The 19648-nt window shown below is 51.9% G+C and overlaps 1 protein-coding gene across 2 annotated transcripts in view; it reads right to left on the bottom strand.

Moving 5' to 3' along the window:
* Positions 1 to 19648, bottom strand: part of TEP1 (telomerase-associated protein 1) — a 38047-nt gene that overhangs the window by 3254 nt on the left and 15145 nt on the right. For both annotated transcript variants that reach the window (XM_012734071.1, XM_012734072.1), the window contains exons 13-49: positions 17266 to 17434; positions 16619 to 16777; positions 16062 to 16139; positions 15199 to 15326; positions 14850 to 14909; positions 13807 to 13965; positions 13001 to 13177; positions 12675 to 12795; positions 11657 to 11781; positions 11270 to 11383; positions 11054 to 11171; positions 10707 to 10901; positions 10422 to 10597; positions 10181 to 10337; positions 9896 to 10075; positions 9401 to 9493; positions 9040 to 9172; positions 8729 to 8879; positions 8378 to 8511; positions 8089 to 8177; positions 7704 to 7818; positions 6531 to 6771; positions 6228 to 6351; positions 5567 to 5691; positions 5344 to 5443; positions 4978 to 5133; positions 4623 to 4835; positions 4238 to 4391; positions 3929 to 4132; positions 3205 to 3365; positions 2821 to 2934; positions 1871 to 1978; positions 1428 to 1560; positions 1263 to 1339; positions 1029 to 1161; positions 771 to 907; positions 488 to 612 (exon numbers count right to left, since the gene is read on the bottom strand). In XM_012734071.1, coding sequence (XP_012589525.1) covers positions 488 to 612; positions 771 to 907; positions 1029 to 1161; positions 1263 to 1339; positions 1428 to 1560; positions 1871 to 1978; positions 2821 to 2934; positions 3205 to 3365; positions 3929 to 4132; positions 4238 to 4391; positions 4623 to 4835; positions 4978 to 5133; positions 5344 to 5443; positions 5567 to 5691; positions 6228 to 6351; positions 6531 to 6771; positions 7704 to 7818; positions 8089 to 8177; positions 8378 to 8511; positions 8729 to 8879; positions 9040 to 9172; positions 9401 to 9493; positions 9896 to 10075; positions 10181 to 10337; positions 10422 to 10597; positions 10707 to 10901; positions 11054 to 11171; positions 11270 to 11383; positions 11657 to 11781; positions 12675 to 12795; positions 13001 to 13177; positions 13807 to 13965; positions 14850 to 14909; positions 15199 to 15326; positions 16062 to 16139; positions 16619 to 16777; positions 17266 to 17434 — 5136 coding nt within the window. The remainder of the gene's footprint in view (positions 1 to 487; positions 613 to 770; positions 908 to 1028; positions 1162 to 1262; positions 1340 to 1427; positions 1561 to 1870; positions 1979 to 2820; positions 2935 to 3204; positions 3366 to 3928; positions 4133 to 4237; positions 4392 to 4622; positions 4836 to 4977; positions 5134 to 5343; positions 5444 to 5566; positions 5692 to 6227; positions 6352 to 6530; positions 6772 to 7703; positions 7819 to 8088; positions 8178 to 8377; positions 8512 to 8728; positions 8880 to 9039; positions 9173 to 9400; positions 9494 to 9895; positions 10076 to 10180; positions 10338 to 10421; positions 10598 to 10706; positions 10902 to 11053; positions 11172 to 11269; positions 11384 to 11656; positions 11782 to 12674; positions 12796 to 13000; positions 13178 to 13806; positions 13966 to 14849; positions 14910 to 15198; positions 15327 to 16061; positions 16140 to 16618; positions 16778 to 17265; positions 17435 to 19648) is intronic.

Raw genomic sequence — 19648 nt, 5'->3', positions numbered from 1 at the left:
AAAAAAAAAACAAAAACAGAATTTAAGGTCCTCCCTAGTGGCACAGCATGTTAAAACACAGCACTAAGAAGCTAAAGCCACTTCAGCATGAGTTCGATCCCCGCCCCAGAGGTGACCCAAATGGCATGGCAGACCTCTCCTGACCCTCTCCTGACATTTTGTTTTATATTCAGCAGTGTACTTCGTCAGTCGGCCCATTCTGCTCCCCACTCTGTCTCTGGTGAATCTTCTCACCACCCCTGCACCTCTGGCCTGTACCCCAGTTCTGTATGCATAAATAAATAAATCTTTTAAAAAATTTAATCTGGTTCACACTGGCCCACAGCTTAACACAAAACAGGCCCTTGATAATTATTACTTTAATTGGCGTGACAAGGAGTCATAAACAACTTCCCAGAGACTTCTTTTTGTTCCAAGTGATTTGAGTGAAGTGTGGGGTGTAAGGAGACTGCCATTCACATCACACAAACCCAGCTGCTTTGTTTACCTGATAGTTCCATGCATAGAACTCTTCTGTCGCGACACTACCCATGTGCTGATTTTTTCATTAGCACTGAGAACAATCAAGAGGTTGTCCAAATGCCAAATCAGAGCATTGATGCAGCCCGGAGCCTGGATACACAGTAAGTTCATTCAGTGTTTGTGAGGAGCCAGGATTAACCCACTGTCCCCTCTGAGGCATATACACATCTTCTACCCAGGCATGTAGCATTAAGTCTATAGCCAGGCAGAACTCATGTAGACAGAAAACTGATGTTGCCCCAGCTCACCTGTGCCGTGGCCACAGCCTGAGCATTCTGCCACAAGGTGAGCTCCCCAATTTGATTCCCAGACACTGCTAAAGAACCATCTGGGGACCAGGCCACAGCAGTGATGGCTACAGTGCTTCTGGGGCTGTAAGTGTCATCTGGAGAAGGAAGTGAGTCATTAGGAGCTGGATCACTGCTGGGATACAAGAGGAGAGTAGGCTGCACTCAGGCCTCTTGGGCCTGCCAACACACCCCTCTTTCATACCTTGCCTCACTCACCTGTTTCCTTAGGTACCTGACAGAGCTGGACAGAACCATCCTCTGAGGTGGTCAGTAAGAGACCTGAAGTCTCTGAAACAGCAGCTGCAGTCACTGGGCCACTGTGTCCCAGGAAGGTGTGTGTTTGAAACACCTAGCAGGAAAGACGGAAAAGAAACAGGAAGGTTGACTTAAGAGAGGTTGTGACATGTAACTTGTCCCCTCCCACCCCTCTTGGTCCTTCAGGGAGCTCACCAAGAGTGGATGCCACAGCCGTGTGGCCCCGTCCACTCCAACAGTCACCACCAGAAGCTCTGCCCCAGGCTGGCCAGCTGGTAAAATACGAGACTGAGTGAGAAGAAGGGAGAAGCAGAGAAGGAAAAAGCAGAGGGGAAGGGATGGTGGCTGACGTTGCATTACCTGCGCGGGTCTCCAGGGCAGCTGCACAGTGGCTGATGGGTCCCTCATGAGCAGGGATGCTGGTCAGCTCCACACCCTGATGGTCCCACACTTTCAAGGTCCCGTCCCGACCCACGGACACCACATGCTGCTCCTGCCTCAGAGCACAGGACCAGGGCAAAGTCACACGGAGCGGCACATGACACCCACCACGGACGTGTGAGTGGAGTACCAGGCCTTTAGAAGACATCAAAGTGTGAGAACTCTGGGGAATAGGAGTGGGGTTCTAAATACAGCAACCCCAAAGTCATGACACTAAGATGCTGTGTCACCCCCAACTTCAGCCTCAATACCTTAATCTTGCTCTAATCTGCCCCCAAACATCCTTTACACATCTTTGCCTTTGCGATGAGATGCCCCATCCTCCCAGGAGACCCCCAGTAAGCCCTCCACTGCCTTCTCACCACAGCCACCACGGCGCTCACGGCACTCTGATGGCCCAGGAACTGGCTGAGCTGCTGTCCAGACGCTGGGTTCCACAGCCCCACAGTGCCATCAGCGGAGCAGGAGACCTGCAGAGCAGAGGATGGAGGGCGGGGTTAGCTCCATCCCCCTGCATTTGCATGTATTTATAACGTGGTAGAGAGCAGAATCCCAGCTCCATCACTCACTGCCTCGTGTTCCAGGACATGTTCATCTCTCTGAGCCCCAGAGATTTAAGGAGGATAATGACAATATGTAGCTGATGGGCTGTTGTGAGGCCCACACAACAGAGGCCTCTACATGAAAGACTTAGTCTGCTGCCTGGTAGTGAGCATGGGATTACTGTCTGTGCTATTAACATGATGTCAGTCAACAAACCTAGTCAAAAGTGAAAAGTCTGCAATACCATGGAAAGATCTAGCTGCAGAGAAGACAAGGGTAGGACAGATTATGACAAATCTATTCAACCAGCATCGCTTTCTCATTTCTTTTTTAGAACAATGTGGGGTCTCTGCATTGGACAACTAGGCTTCACCAATCCTGGATACATTATTTGAGACTCACTTGTACCTTTGGACCAAAGAATGACAGTGGGACTGCAGGAACACAGCTTCCAAAGGCCGGGAGGAGATAGTGTGCACTTGTTAAGGGGATGGGCTTTCTTATCAGAAGTTTTACTGGCTCAGCTTCATCTCTTCCATGACCCGGGAAATGTTCTGTCATCTATCTGAGCTCACTATCCTTGTCTTTGAACAAGGGTGTTATAAAGATTAAATGAGGCAATATTTGAAAAGAGTGCAAGGCCTGGTACAGGATTAGTGCTCAATAAGCACTAATTACTACTATAAATGGTTGGGGGGGAAGAACAAGATGGGGCGTTGGCCTCCAGGGGAGCCCTGATGAACTTCACTTCTCACACCCCTCCACTCACCAGCAGGTCGTCTTTTGTCCAGGCACAGCCAGTAACCCAGTCCCGGTGACAAGCAGGGAAGCAGCAAATCAGAACAGGGGCTGCGGGTGTCTTCACGTCCCAGCAGAGGAGATTCTGGGTCGGTCCCAAGAGAGGGAACAGTCAGCACCAGCAAGGGGATGAGGGAGCAGCAGGGCCATTTGAGGCATGAATGAGGGAGGAAGGTAGGTGAGCAGGTCTGATGCAGGAAGTTTGACAAAGTACAAAGCTTCAGAGGAGGCAGTGGAAAATGGACTACTCAGAATTTGGGGTCCACAGGAACTGTGGGGTCTAGGAGCATTTCCAGAGGGGCTGAGAGGCCCTTAAGGTGTCAGGGCCCAGGGACTGCATCCTGCTGAGGCTCACCCGATCCCTGCCCCCGGTGGCCAGGCTGCCTCCATCAGTGCTGAAGCTACAGCAGTTCACAGGCCCCTCGTGTCCCCGGAGCTCCGTGCCACAGGGAAAGTCTTTTGTCTTCTGTGGCAGCGTCAGCAACTGCCTTGGCCACAGCCGTACCGTGAAATCCTCTGCAAATAGGGAGAGGGAAATTTCCCTGAAAGAGGAATTGGGGCAGGCCTGGGAGGCCAAAGGGATAACTGAGGTCGGGGGATATCTGAGGCCCAGCTCCAAGGAGGGCACAGTGAGGCACGGGCCCTGGCCAGCCATCGTGTGAGCACACGGGACAGGACTGCCAGGCGCCCAGCTCATTGCTGACTCCCTACTGCCCCTCCACACCCTCCTCAAGTGCCCAGGGTCACTTGAGCCAAGTCTACCTGGAGAAAACCGAGACCATTTGGCATGTTCACCTCAACAGCTCTTTCCCCTCCCATGGAAACGCCTCTCCTTTCACAGCCAAGTCTCCCAGAAAGTCAATGTTTGACTACAGGGAGTGCAAAGAGATCCCCAAGTCAGGATAATGAGAAGACACAGAAACAAGACTGAGCTCTGTGTTTAAATGCAAGATGAATGCATTTAAAGGCACACTGAAACTTGTATAAATATTGTCTTCATGCACACATATACACAGACACTGAAGGAAGTGTATTTAAGGAGAACAATGATTCACAGCCCTGCCCTGGCCCAGTAGTACCTGAGGCAGAAGCCAAGAGTTTCTGGGAGGTGGCCAGCCCCAGCACTGGCTTCCGGTGTGTGGACAGGAGCCAAAGGGACTGTAGGGAGAGTTCCCAGCCCTGCAGGGACCCGTCCTCTGCACCGCTCACCAGCACGGTAGGGCTGAGCCAGGCCAGTGCAGACACAGCCACATCCAGTGCCTGGCACCGAGCTCCCTGGGAACCTAGAAAATGGGAAAAGCAAAATGATTAGATACTTGGAAAGGAGATCAGGGTGGAGGACTCCATTTTCCAAAGGTTCAACTCCCTCATCATTCCCTTTTAGGTACCTGAAGAGATGCTGTAGATCCTAATGCCATCTTCTCGGTACCCGACAGCCACATGCTCACCATCCGGGCTGAGAGCCACGGAGAGAGCAGGAGAGAGTGGACTGGAATCCAGGCACCCGCGGGGCCGTCCCAGAGACCCAGACCACACCTGAACCTGGGGGCCAAGAAGAAAGCTTATCCATCCCCCACTTCCACCAGGAGGTTAGTCACCCGCTTAAAGGCCACTTCCAGAGGCTCCTCTCGGGAGAGCAGCCCCTCTACACACTTCTCTCCCTGTAGCTCAGACCAAACAAGCTCCCCCACGGTCTTCCCGACAAAGGTCCCACCATTAACTAATATCTGCAGCCATTGCTCTGCTGACCCAACACCAGCCCTCAAACCTGACCTTGCCATCCTCTCCAGCCGTCACCAACTGGCTCCCAGCTCGCAGGAAAAGGGCAGCAGCAACAAAGCCCTGGTGGGCAGGGAAGGATGCCAGCCGCACCCCTTCTTGCCAGGCCCACAGCTCCACCATCCTGTCCAGCCGGCCCACAGCCACAACATGCCCAGGCACATTGAAAGCCAAGGTTCGGACAGAGGCTCCCGGGGCCCCCAGTTCCTACACAGAGAGGTAGAAATGGAAATGTCAGGGTCTGCCCGCAACACGAACCTAAACCCAGAGATGCGGTTGTCCACCAGTCCATACCTCCACGCCCAGCGCCCCCTGCTTCCTCCCCGGGGCCTACCCCGGACCACCTCACCTTGAGAAGATTCAGCCCATCCACCTGGAAGAAGCTGAAGCTGCCGGCCCAGCTGCCTGTGGCTATCACCTGCCCCTCAGGGTGGAAGGCAACACAGTTCAGGGGCTGGGGGCAGGTGTGCTGGAAAGCCAGCTGTCCACGGACAGTGTCCCATACCTGGAGGAGGGAAGAAAGGGAACCAGGGTGTTGAGCAGTTGCTTGAGCTTCTCAGACCTAAAGCTTCAGGGCCAGCCCAGTCCCCTGCCCTCACTAGGGAAGGACACTCTGGTGCGGGGAGCAGTCAGCAGTCTGTGCCATGCTCAAAGGACAACCTGGGGCTGACTCGGGGTTGAGGCCCCTTTAACTCCCACAGCCCCGAGTCATTACCTTTAGGGATCCTCCCAGGCACACAGTGGCCAGCCGCTGGTGGTCAGGGCTCAGGCAGCAGGCAGTGACTTGGTACTGGTGTGCTTGGGTCTGCAGCACGCTAGTCCAGGCAAACAAAGTCAGAGCCATGGGGTCCCTGGCCACAGCCTCTGTCCTCACCCTCCCCACCCCCACTCTGGCCTTCTGTCCAGTAGGTCAGATTCTTATGGGAGGGGCTCCTTACCGACCAACATGCTGCAGGTCCCAGAGCTCCAAGAGGCCATCAAAGGAAGTAAGAAAGAGGGCACTGTCCGAGAGGAACGTACAAGAGGAGACCCCATCACAGCCACTCACCACAGACTTCTCCTCCTGTGAGAGCCAGAAGAAAAGTGTGGCTCAGAACACAGCCCCTTGACCCCCAGATCCAGACTCTCCAAGTCCCAGCTAAAAAGAAGGCCAAGGCAAGAGGACTTCGGTCTGGGCTCTCTGTAGTCTACTCTGGCCTCAAAGCATGGCCCCAGGAATTTTGCACCCTTTTTTTCACATTGTCTGTCTTATCTTTCAACACAATCAACCACATGCTGGTCAAATACAATGCCTTAAGCCCCGTTGAAATGAACACATGAAATGTAAACAGACTAAAAATGAAACTAAAAATTGTTGTGGTGCTTTTACATCACATCACTACACCTGTTCTCTGCCATGTTTAGTACAGTGCCTTGAATGAAAGTGTGCAGCAAATACCTGCTGCGTGATTGACTTGTTGCCCCAGCCCTTTTGATTTCTTGAGGGAATTTAAGTTGCTGAAACAAATAGGGGGATTACTGGTGGCTTGGCTTGCTCAACACTTCAGACAGACGGGAGGCTTTTCCCAAGGTAAACTGCACCAGCCCTTAGCGTCCTACCTGCCAGGTTCTCAGGTCCAACAGGTAAACTGTCCCATTGGCAGTGCCCACAGCTGCTCGATGCCCACTGGGGGAGAAGGCCACAGCTGTGGGGGAGGAGGAAACTGCCAGGGACAAGGTGGAGCTAGAGAAAGAGTAGAAAGAAAGGGAGGAAGTGAGAAGGGAGGAGAAGGAAGCCAACAAGAGTTCTTTTCTTCATTTCTGGGCCCGACCCTCCTCTCCTTGGGGATGTTGGTGGCATGTTAGCAAGGGCTACAGTTGGGTGTCTGGAAAGCTGACCAGGGGTGGAGTCAAGGGTCTGACCTTTGTTGGCCCGCCATGGCCTGGGGTTTATTAAGCCACCGTAGCATGCCCTTGAGCGGCCACCGCTGGGAGAGCTGTGGGGCCTGGTGGCAAAGAGGTGAGTCCAGAGGCTGGTTGGATGCCTGCTGGAGCAGCAGCAGAGGGTACCGGCTGAGGATTGGAGACTGCTGCTTCAGGAAGGTGTGGAATACGGCAGTGTCAGCTTCTGGAAGCTTTTCTTCCTCGCCAGGGACTGAGGAAGCTGTAGATGAGGTGCACAGTGTCACTGGGGAACCAGCCAGCCTAGACTCCCATTGACCCCAGCACCAAACACCATCATGTGGTGTGTCTCAAATGGTAAGTCTCAGAGCATGGTCCTCCGACCCCATGTCAGGAACACCTGTTAAAGGTGCAAGGCTCGGGGCCCTCCATGGTGGCGCAGCGGGGTAAAGCACAGCACTAAGAAGCTAAAGCCTCTTCAGCACGAGTTCGATCCTTGTTCCGGAGGTGACCCGCATGGCGCAGCAGACCTCTCCTGACCCATCCACTGCTCCTCTCAGCAGTGTACTTCATCAGTCGGCCTGTTCTGCTCCCCACTCTGTCTCTGGTGAATCCTCTCACCACACCTGCACCTCTGGCCTGTACCCCAGTTCTGTATACATTAATAAATAAGTCTTAAAAAAAAAATGTAAGGCTCATGGGTGATTTGGTGATGGGAAACCAACAGGGATTAGAACTGAGATGGAAAAACGCACAAAATAATGGAAAAATAAGCTATTATATTATTTAATATATATATAATTTTATACATTGATTATATGTTGAAATGATGATGTTTTCATGATCATTAATGAAATAAAGCTCGGTACTAAAATGAAAAAAAAAAAAAAAGTGCAAGGCTTTGGTGCCACTCCAGACCCCAGGGAGCCAGAATCCTGGGGCCCACAGATTTACACTTTGAGGAAGTTTCCCAGGTCATTTAATGGCCACTAAATAAAGTTTGAGACCCTCTCGTGTAAGAGATCTAAGCAACGGTATGCTTTTGGAATCACTAACTTCCCCTTTTGACACTTTTCACTTGAATGGAAATTCAAGGACTGCTCTTTCCACTACAGTCCTCCAAAGGGGCCCCTTTCAAAACACATCCAGGAGCCCATAATCTTAGAGAAGGAACCACCCAGTGGCTTATCTCACCATAGAGAGCATGGGCTTCCAGCAGCCGAGAGAGCAGGCCCAGTTCCAGGTATGCAGACACAACATGGAGATTGGTGAGGAACTTTGCCAGGAGGTGACGGTTCCCGCTCTGGAGCTGAGAAGTAGATTGGATTTGTCAGGAACATGAAGAGGCTGGTGAGGGACAGTCCAGGATCAGACCCTGCCTGTGCAACCTGGACCTTGACCCCCTGAGAGCTGAGAAAAAGGCCTGAAGGAAGAGGGCAGGAAAAGAGGGGGAATGTAGAGGGAGTTTGGGACAGGTTAGGGCAAAGGTGATGGTGGTGGTGATCAAGGACGAGAGAGGCCTCAGAGGAGACAAAGCAGATGCTTGGGAGGGGGTCTCTGTGGCACCTGGGGGACTCACCAGGTGGTAAGGTAAGTCTCCCAGGGCCTCTGGAGGGCAACTTCGAAAGGTGTCTGAGTCATCGGGGTCACATGTCTTCCAGAGCTGAGCTGCAGGTGTGGGTCATGAGAACAGACACTGAGACCAGCTCAGCCCAGATGCACCCCCAAGCATCATACTCCTCAAGCTCCCACAGGAGCTCCCACCCCCTGAAGTGGCAATGAGGGGCCAATCAAGGCCAGTCAATGGGGGACCAGGGGGTGGTCTTGGTCTCCAGTCCCAGGTCCGGGCAGTTGTGGGCTGCAGTCACCTGCGAGGAGGACATGAGCCAGATTCTCCAGCCCTGGTCTCTTCCCATAGCGACATTTAGCTGCTGTTCTCAGGGGTCCATCCGGCAGGCAGAGTCGGGCCCCAGGGCGCTCCAGAGGGCCTTCCCCTAGCAAACTGTCCCCATGTGAGGGAGAGCAGAGGGAGGAGGCGTATCAGAGACACCTGGCATAGCTGTGAGTTCCCATTCCCACCTCAAATAAGGGAACGGGAGGGGCAGCCTTTCAGCACTGGGAGGTAGGCAATGGGGTACATCAAGAGAAGGGCGGGGTCCTGGCTCAGAAACACGAAGGTACAGTGAGGTAAGGAGGTGCTTAGCTGGGGGCGCCTGTACCTGCGCAGGCTCTGAACAAGGTAGGCGAACGGGCCCATGGGGTAGGGGTCCCCACTGTTCACAGCAGCCACTGCTTCTTCCCAGGTCTTGGTGCCCCTGGGAAGTCTCCGCCATGCACTCAGCACTCCATGGAGCTGATCCACAGTCAGACCTGCAAAGCCAAGCTCTCTGAGGCCCTTACCAAACCACACAGTGCCCTCACCCGCGTGACGCTCTGTCCTTCCTTGCACTGCTCACTGAGACCGCAACGGAGCCAAGGTCATCCAACCCTGAATCTCAGCCTCTGATCCACCCTCTCCCCAAGCACTGACCATTCCGTGTGACCTCCAGGGTGGCCAAGGCTTGGGGAAGGACATCCGGGCCATGCTCCTGCTCCAGGGTGCCCAGGAGGTGCTGCAGCAGCAGAGGGACGGTGGCAGGCAGGTTCCGGAGGGTCTCAGACACCTGGGGGAGGGGCGAGGAGAGGGCAGCAAGAGAAGCCAGGGGACCAGGGACCGATAAAAGGAAATAAAAACAGGTGGGCGGAAAGCAGGGGTGGGGAGAGGGGCAATGAGTGCTCTCAGGGTGGCAAAGGATGAAATGGGAGAAGGCGAGGCGGGGGTGGGGGGGTGAAGGAAGCGGGATGGAGGCATGGAAATGGGCCTGGGACTTAAAACACGAGGGGTCACCGACCTGCTCATAGAGCGTGAAGAGCCTCAGGTGGTCCGTGACCAAGCGCAGGTAGAGGGGCAGGGCCGAGCCCCGCTTCACCAGCAGCAGCTGCATCTGGTGACACTCAGAGGACTCAGTGTGGGAACCAGAGTCAACCCGCAGGCCGCCCTCGGCCCCCCACAGGCAAGGCAGCCCCTCCTTGGAGAGTCCCCAGCAAAGACAGATCACCTCAGAACACAGCCCCCCTCCCCTCCACTCATGGCTCAGCCTGCCTGCGCCCCCCTCCCCATCCCGCCCCGGGAACCATGGCTTTACCCCTCCCCTCCCCGGGACAGGCCCTGGAGAGACCAGGAGGGAAGGTGGGCTGACATTATACAGATTAAAGCAATCTTATTAACAATTCCCCAGCGCAGAGTTCCTGAGGTCTGTGTGGGGCAGCTGCTAGCCTCAGCTTCCCGAGTGCTCAACAGCTCCCCATTCACCCCACTCACCCAGCAGGCCACACCGAAATCCTACCTGGTTGTTAAAAGGTGATTCCTCCAGCCGCTTCCCATACAGAGCCAGCTCCTGTCTCACCAGCTGGACCCGGGCAGATGGCTCCAGTGGCCCCAGGGCCACTGCATGGGCATGCTGGCTCTGCTCCAGGGTCTCCCCCAGGCCCGTGTCACTAGACACGCTCAGCACCAGGTGCACCCCCTAGGATATTTGGGCAAAAGGAGATAAAAGCAAAAATTGGAGAATAATGTCAGAGAGGCCCTTTCCTCCCTACTACCCCCCACCCCACTGTCTCCTCACACTTACCCGGGGCAAAGTCTTTGGGATCCAGTCTGAGATCAGCTGCCCACGCCGGTCCACCAACCTGTCAGCCCCATCGACGATCAACACGAGGGTCTGGCCAGATTTTAGGGACTGAGCAAACCCAGGTAGAAGCCTCTGCTGCAGCTCCCACACCAGGCCCCTGTGTGTTCCGGGAAGGACCAGGGTCAGCAGGAGGGGAGCTGGGGGTGGTGACAATCAGGCAGGGCTAGTGGGGGATACACACCGGTAGGTGTTGGGGAGAGCGCCGGGCTCTTGCAGCCGGCTGTGCAGGTAGGCACAGAGGCGTCTGAGCAGGGTTAAGGCAAGGCCCTGGTCAGGGCGGGCCCCTGCAAAGTGGAAGAACACTAAGGGGGCCACCTTGGTCTCCTTGGGAGCACATAGGGCTGACACCAGGGATGCCTGCGTGCGAAGGGGACAGAAAAACACCGTCATATTGCACAGGCACAAACCCCCTGAGCAACACAGGCCTCCCTCCCGCCCTCCTCTGAGGGCCTCAGAGACGCCATACCAAGAAGGTGGTCTTGCCCTGTCCTGACTGCCCGGTCACCAGGCTGAGCCTGCCCCGGTGCTGCTTCAGCTGCTGCACTGTGTCATGAAGAAGACGCGGCCGGGCAGGACTTGGTGGGTTCTGCAGTTGCCGAAAGGTGGCCTGGACCAAATCGTCATCTGGGATGGACGCTGGTTGCTCCTGCTGGGCCCTGGGCTAAGGGCGCAGGGGATAGACACTAGGTTTCCATGCTGTCAGGGTCCCCAGATCTAGAACTCACACAGCCCCCATCAAGCTGCTTTCCAGCCAGGACTACCCAGACCACCCTATCCCTCTCCATGCCCCTAGCCACAAGCATGCCTACTGACCTGGAGGTAAAGCTTCTGAATCAGATGCCACACATCCTGCAGAACCAACTGCCCAAACGCCTCCAGCCCCCCAACATAGGGCCGGCTGGCTGACACCCCACCCCAGTCGCAGGAGTATCTGTGGGCACAGTGAGCACAAGCAGAGTCAGGGTAGGCCGGCTCCCTCCCCCCACAGCCCTGTGCAGGTACTCTCTAACACACGTACACACCCCTTACCTGCAGCAGGTGACCCCTTCCTGTCTGCTCAGGTAGTTCTTCAGTTCTGAGATCCGATGTGCAGCCTCTTCAGACTCAGAAGTAAAGTCAGATTTCCAGGCCTCTGGCACAGAGCTGACCACCAAAGATACCTCAAGTGGGGGTGGGCTCAGACCCCAGCCTCTGTCCATCCCCATCCCACCCCAACATCAAACCTGGGGGTGATTCTCTGTCCCCTCCTATGGCATCTCCCGACTTGTGCCAAGGCTGACTTAGTGCCACAAAGCATGCTCTCTGAGCCTTGTTTCTCTTTTCCAACCCCCCTCCTCCTATTCACTCAGTGTTGGAGCAAAGAACATGGCAACTTTGCCTGTCTGGCCTTCTATGGAGACCGAGGCCCAGCGGTACCTGAGGAAGCTGGAGTCCCGGAAGTAGATGAGGGCTTGGGCAGAGGGCTGCTGGTGGAGGCCCCGATTCAAGAACTGCATCACCTCCATCTCTGTCACAGAGCGACCTGGAGTGTACTGCTGGGCCTGTGGGGAGAGGGCAGAGAACAGGTGGTTCAGTCCTAGGTTATACTAGCCCTTTCCCGAGATCCTCCAGGGCCCCAGGACTTCACCTCAATAGTATTCCTCTCTCAAGATACAACCCAATTAATTATAGCCAAGTGTGAGTGTTCGCTTAATGCCTATCATACACTGAACATTTTTTTTTTAAAGATTTATTTATTTGTGCATACAGAACTGGGGTACAGGCCAGAGGCTCAGGGGCGGCGAGAGGCTTCACCAGAGACAGAGTGGGGAGCAGAACAGGCAGATCGACGAAGTACACTGCTGAGGGGAGCAGCGGGCGGGTCAGGAGAGGTCTGCCACGCCATGTGGTCACCTCCGGGGCAGGCGGGAATTGAACTCATGCGGAAGCGGCTTTAGATTCTCAGTTCTGTGCTTTAACCCGCTGCGCCAGCAGGGAGGGCCCATACAATAGTATTCCTCTCTCCAGATACAACCCAATTAATTATAGCCAAGTGTGAGTGTTCGCTTAATGCCTATCATACACTGAACATTTTAAAAAACAGATTTCTAGTGCTCATAACAACTCTGCAATGCAGACGTCGCCGTTTCTCTTTAAGCTATGGGAAAACCGAAGCTAGAAGTTGAACCCCACAAGCCACACACTGGCAGAAGGAATATCAGAACCCAAATCTGCTGATGGCAAAACCTTAACAGACCTCCCCCCGTATCACTTATTAGCCTTTGGCCAACCTGGAGGTGTTTCTCAAAGGAGTGTCCTCACCTAAGCTTGCCCACTCACCTGATCACTTCACCTCTCACAGTCCCAGGGCTCCTGACAGACCCTGATGTCTTTCCCACACCTGCCCCCACCTTAGTTTGCTCCCCAGAACCTGCTCCAACCTCGTCTACCTTACCCAGCGGAAGTGAGGATGGTCAGGGAGATTGTAGCTGGGGGGCACGTAGCCATAGCGGGAGCCCAGCAACCCCACAAACAGCTGCGAGTCTTCCACCTCCCCGAGGCACACTTCCAGTTGTCTGCAAGCATGATGACAGCAGGAGGTCAGAGACATGGACACAAACAGGAGCTGGGTCATGGCTCCCACTGTGCAGCAAACTGCTCTTGTTTGCAACCAAGGAGAACTCCCCTGCCTTGGGCCCTTGGCCTTGTCGTGGTTCCAGCCAGCCCATTTCTGCTCCACTGCTATGGCCCTGATCTCTGGCTTCTCTGTGGCCCCTGCACCTGTTCCTTCGGGTCTCCTCCTCAGTGACACCCCAGCGCAGGTCGATGGCATGAAGACGGATGCGGTGAGGGGCGGCGCGGGCCTGCAACGCTGGCAGGACAGACCTCAGCATCAGGTCCCGCTCTCCATGCATGTCCCGGAAAGTGGAAGAAATGAAAATCCGGATGCTGAGCCAGCTGTGGGAAGCCAAGGGCTGGGATTGGTCCAAGGGCCCAGGACCCACTCCTCAGACCCTGCAGACCCTTCAGCCCTGAGCATGAGCCAGAGACGAAGAGGACAGAGGGGTGTCCAGCAAGCCCCTGGAGAATGCCCTGCTCATAGCCTCAACTGCAGAATCCTTCAAATGAAGCCCCACCTTCCATTTCTTGTGCACCCCTCCTTTTTCAGAGGATAACATCATGCTCTTACTATTTGCCCAAGGGCTGCTCATGTTACACTGTGAGGTAAATACAAGTACCATCTCCATTTTACTGACCAAGAAACTACAGTTGTAGGAAATGAAGCAGCTAGTCAAGGATCAAGTTACTACGTGACAGAGCCATCCTCTGGGGCGTGGGGGGTGAGGAGGCCTGTGCTCCTAAGCTCCCTGCCTGGTCCATGCTGCCTGCTCCCTCCTCACGTTTTGCAGGCCAGAAAGGGCCATGTTCACAATCTGACAGTTTCCTGTGTTACAAAAGCCTTCTGCCTGAGAAAAGACGATCTGTAACTCGGTGAATAAGAAGCAGCAGCCCAACAGGCAGGACTTCAGTCTCCAGGTTTTGACAGTAGACCCTCCCAAGTCACAAAGGCACAGACCCAGACTGACCCCGGCTGGGAAACAGGAGCCAAGGGGCTTGGCGTATTCTCTTCCAGTGGCCGGAGAGACTGGACGTCTGACTTTCCAGGGGGTGGTGGAATCTTAAATATTTTGTCCATTTGGCCCACGTGTTCTAGAAGACGGGAGGCCCCACGCTCTGCAATGAACCTGGTGTAAACAGTGACAAAATCAGCAAGAGCAGAATACCAGTCACATCGGGAAGGTGTGTAAGGCGGCAGGGGGACAAGGAAACTATTAGGTTAGAGCATGAAGTCAGCTCCTTTAGAAGATGGTCATAAGCACGGAATGTAGACTGAAAATAAATGAGGTTGCAGAACTTCATTTGATGGAAAAAGAAGAACCCAGCTACAGCCCCTCCAGTTTTGCAGTGATCATAGGTTTTCTGTTGAGACAGATGCAAGTGGTCTGGGCAAAGGGGGAAAGGTCAAGGCCGTCCCTGTCTGGGCTTGATCAGCTCTGCACTAGCTGTGAAAGCTCCTGGAGGAGCTTGGAAAGCACGTGAGAACTCCTAGTTAGGACCTGGGGCAGTGGGTGGCATACAAAGGAAAAGGCAGAGGGAGAAAACAAGTAACTGAGAAGGTGAAAGGATGTAAAAAGATATCTGTAAATTTGCCATAGATAGGTACATTTAGCATGAGATTTCTTCTGGCTCAAAAATGAAACAGAGGCCACAGACAGTAGAAGTGATGTGACAACTACTGAATTGTTCACTTAAAAGCAAACAGTGCAACCTCCCATGTCCTCTTTTCTCATTTTCCCAACTAGATGTAATACAAAAATGATGGCTGGAGCTGGAGCAGCTACCTTGAGCCATGAGGTGGAAGCAGAGCTTCCTCTCCAATGGTAGAGCAATAAAAAAAGGTGCCTGAGTTGATGTAACATTGTTTTGCTCCTAGGCCTACATAACTGTTAGGAGGAATAAACTCCATCCTTACTTTAAAAAGCATGTGAGTGCAGTAAAGGGCTCAGATCATCTCTGAAAGATAATCTAACAAAGCCTCCAACCCCTTTAGAGTCCATTGCGTACTCACTTCAGTATTCCGTCTGAACAGCCTGTGAGTGTCACATCATTATGATTCAAAGTTGGTGACCTGGCAAAGGAAGAAGCAATCACAAAACATTAGAGACAACGCAGCAACATAGACTTACTGCCCCCTAAGGCCCGAGCATAGGCACCCCACTCATCTGCTTCTAATAAGGTTATTGCTGGGCTGAAGGTAGGGTGAGCTCTTACAATGAGGTAAAGAGCTAGAAGATTCTAGCTCTTGAAAAAATGCAACAGAAGTAAGAGGCAGAGATGGGGAGATGTCCAGTAAGTGGGAATGTCTGAAGCTCAAGCACGGTCTTCTGGAACTGACAAAGGAGCGTAAAAATCCTTACGTGTATTGTGTCCTCAGAAGAACACTAACAAAGAGGCACTTGGGATTCACATGCTTCCAGAAAAGATCTTTGGCCACGTTTATCATGTTCTCATACATAACTGCACCAAAGAGGATGACTCTGTCCACCTGAAAGATGAAAGGGGACAGAGGGACACAAGAGATGATAAAGATCAGGATGCTGAATTCTGAGCAGATCTCTAGGACAGGGTATTTAGGGAAATTCCAAGGAAGAAGGACAATGCTTCTCCAGAGAGCTCTTGGGAGTAGGTTGCCACCACACTCTGACTTAGAGAGGTATCAAGACAGAAAGGGCAGAGCAAGAGCTCGCTATTGCTGGCTCATTCCAGCTCCGGAGAGCTGTAAAACCTGTAGGAGTTGGTGAGCCAGGGGCTAGCCATAAGCACTATTAAACAGCAAATGGTACACATTTACAATGAAACAGTTATATTAAAGAGAAAGGTAATTACTACACGAAGTTCACCATTTTCTAATTATACTACTACCTTCTTTTGCCATTATCTACTTGTGATAATATTTGCATCTACTTTGTATGCATTGTGGAAATACGACACACTTTTGTGTTATGAAAGTGCACAACTCTGCTCCCGACATCATTCTGGTAGTTTGAAATCAGTCATGGTAGGAGAACTTACACCAGGGAAACTAGCAAATGGTATTGACCAAAGCTTAATTTTCCGGAAAGCTGGTTTTAAATATTTACAATTCCCCCCTGGACTGGGGGTCTGCAACCCAGCAGGGAGCTATACATAGCTCAGAAGATTAACTTTGAAAATGAGATGCACCAATTGCAGAGGGAAATGGGAAGGAAAGGAGGTGAGGGTTTCTCAGGGCAGTACTCACAGAGACCCTTTGGGATGCCAGAGACAGCAGGTGCTTCCCCAAAGCAGAAAGGGACCACTGATCTTGTCTCTCAAGCTCCTGAAGGAAAGAAGTTCATACTAGGTGGTTGCCTGGGAGATGATGAGTAAGCCACAGTTTCCATAGGCTGCTTGGAAAATCTTCAGCACTTCTTTTTTCTTTTTTTTAACTTCTTTTTTTTTTTTAAAGACTTATTTATTCATGCATATAGAGCTGAACTACAGGCCAGAGGTGTAGGGGTGGTGAGAGGATTCACCAGAGACAGAGTGGGGAGCACAACAGGCTGACTGATGGAAGTACACTGCTGAGGGGAGCAGCGAGCGGGTCAAGAGAGGTCTGCTGTGCCATGTGGATCACCTCCGGGGCAGGAATCATATGTGCTGAAGCGGCTGCAGCTGGCTTCGAAGTGCTGCACCCCAACCTGTTGTACCACCCAGGGGGCCCTTCGGCACTTTTTACATCCAAGCCTTTTTGGCTATTCTGTTCCGGGCCCTTGTCCATTCATACACGCCTGAGGGGGGTGGGGCTCGGTGTCTGACCTGGACTTGAGTCTGGAGCTGGGTGGCCATCTTCAGGATACCATCCCCTGCCTTCAGCTCGGCAGCCTTCACTGTGCCATTTCCACATAGTAGGAGATCAGCGTGCTCCGCTCGGGCCACCATCATTCCAATCAATAGCAGCACATAGTTCAGCGGTGGCTGAGAGGACAGACTCAGGTTGAAACAAGGCTCGGCTATTTTGGAGTGCCCTCTTCCCTGTCCAGCCCCAGAGGCCAGACACCCTCACTGGTTGAAGGGAAAGGCGGAGAAACTCCCCAGTTAAGAGGATATACTCTCAGCACTTCTCAGGAAGAGCTCATTGCAGAGGGAGGAGGGATGAAGCCGGGGGCTCCTGTCCAGATTCAACACTGGGATATAAAGGGGGTCACGTGAGACCTATTTTGCTGTCAGAAGTTTAGAGAAGATAAAATACCAGCCAAATATGAAATGCTGGTGTTACGTGCCATGAACAGGCTGAAACCACATTCTAGGAACTGTCCCTGGGAGCCAAGCGGGAAGCAAATACATGCCATTGCTTTTAGTGCTGAGTGTTCTGAGAACCAGGGCAGGGAACGAGGTCAGGCAACAGGCGCTTTCTCGGGATCCCAGCATCCTACAACCCCCCGTCACCTTTTTATCTTTTTTACCCCTTGTGGGTTGCTCTTGGGGCAGAGCTTGTCTGCTTCGGCATCTGCCAGATACACCAAAATGGTGCGGCCTGGCAGCGGAGGCAGGTTGTGCTTCACGGAGATGTTCACCGCGGTCTCCAGGGCCTGTCGGTACTGAGCTAGCATCTCTGGATCATAGGTCCACTTTCTGCATGCAGAAAAGACAAGACAAAGGTGCTCAGGTGTAGCTAGCTCTGTAGGACCTCAAGTGCACCTGTCGGCCATGGCTAATGTTGTGCATGGGTGAGCACACTCCCCAGTAAAGCCAACAAACAAGCCAGCAGAGCACAGTGCAGTCTGTCCAGCAAATAGCTGCAGCCCACTACTTCCTATCAAGCAGAAGCCACAAGAAGCCCCAGGCCTGGTACAAACATGTACCCCACCCGCTGTGTCCAGCACATTTCCTGTTTTTCCCTACACCTACGGACCCTGCATATACCCATGGGCAGACCTAATTAGACAGACTTGTACTTCAGACCCCAATCTCCTGCTTCAGTATCTTTTGCGGCTCCGAGTCTCCTAACATAACGTTGGGGGGGGGACAAGCGAACATAGCAATCAAGGCACCCCTCCCAGGGTTTGCAACACTCAGGGCCTATCTGTTTGCTACTTTGTGGCAAAAGGAAAGCTGAAACATTGCCAGTTAAGTACTGAGTCTCTGCCCCCTTCCACTGCCCACCTCCTTTGCCAGTAGAGAATGCACTCAGCTTCCCTTGGCCTCTCCTATAGGACTGTCAAGTCCATTCTCATGCAGGAGAGGATGGAGAGCACCATGAGAATATAGACAAATCTAGAATGTGGGGCAATTTGTGGGGTCCCTGAATCTGGTCCACAGTCAGTCACTGGCATGAAAACAGTTAAAATATTAAAGAGATTTAGGGGCCCTCCCTGGTGGCACAGCGGGTTAAGCACAGCACTAAGGAGCTAAAGCCACTTCAACATGAGTTTGATCCTGCCTGTCCCAGAGGTGACCCACGTGGTGTGGCAGACCTCTCCTGACCCGCCCGCTGCTCCCCTCAGCAGTGTACTTCGTCAATCTGCCTGTTCTGCTCCTCACTCTGTCTCTGGTGAATCCTCTTACAGCCCCTGCACCTCTGGCCTGTACCCCAGTTCTGTATGCACAAATAAATCTTGAAAAAAAAAAAGATTAAAGAGATTTAAATCTTGAACTTATGAAAGAATGTAATGACTACCAGAGGGAACAGCAGGAGGAAGGGGAGCGAGGCTAGTGGGGAATAGGCAAAAGAAGCCTGGTGGAGAGAGAATCGAATGTGTGCACAATGGTGGGGCAAAATATAGCTGCAAATTAAACAAAAATAAATGAGCAAAGAGAGTTAAGCCACCTAGCAACCAAATACAATGTGTATGCCTTATCTGGACCCCGACTTGAAGAAAATTGTGAAATGATACTTTTGAGACAATTGGGAAATTTGAATATGGACTAGATAAAAAAAAAATACCAAGGAATTATTTTTAATTTTGTCAGGCATATTAATGAACATTCTGATTATGTAGAAAAATGTCTACTTTAAGAGACATTTGGGAACTATGGACAGGTGAAATAAAATATGTTATTTAGCATTTGCTTCTACAAACACCATTAGGGCTTCCCTGGTGGTGCAGGGGTTATAGTCAGCACTATTAAGCTATTTATTGCCAGACACTGTGGCCTGAGCTCAGTCTTTGTGCAGCAGACCTCTCCTGTCTCGCCTGCTGCTCCCCTCAGCAGTGTATTTGAGTAGATCCACCTGTTCTGCTCCACACTCTCTGGTGAATCTTCCAACTACCCCACTGCTGGCCTCCACCCGGCTCTTATAGGCATAAATAGATAAAATAAATCTTTTTTAAAAAATTCTTTAAAAAAAATGGTAAAGGATGGAACTGGAATTTTAGCAATGAACATAATACAGTATATAGTGATGCACTTCTGAAACCTATATTATACTTATACAATGTTATTTGAATAAAAAATTTAAATAAAGTATCAATTTTTTAAAGCCCTTAACAGACAAAAACAGCTTACCGCAACCCATGTGGGAAAAGAAAAAAGTTTACCACATCCTATATGGACCAGGCAAGGAAATGTAAAAATCTAGATAATCACTGAATATAGTGAATACTTTTATGAGACTTCATTATACTAGCTTCATTACTTGTATGGATGTCTAATTTTTCATAATTTTTAAAATCTACGGAACATTGTAGTCTCTACTATATTATCCAACAGAATTAAATTACAAATAATAAAATTAAATTAACATTACATATGTAATTTTAAAAGAAAGTAGGGAAATTAAACTAAATTAAACTAACTTCCCCATTAGCTAATTTCTTTATTAACTATAATTTCCTTATTAACTAA

Source organism: Condylura cristata, unplaced genomic scaffold (assembly GCF_000260355.1).
Source record: "Condylura cristata isolate star-nosed mole 26May11 unplaced genomic scaffold, ConCri1.0 scaffold00045, whole genome shotgun sequence".
NCBI classification, from domain to species: Eukaryota; Metazoa; Chordata; class Mammalia; order Eulipotyphla; family Talpidae; genus Condylura; species Condylura cristata.
The sequence above is the reverse complement of the archived record's forward strand: the minus strand, read 5'-3'. Positions and strand labels throughout refer to the sequence as shown.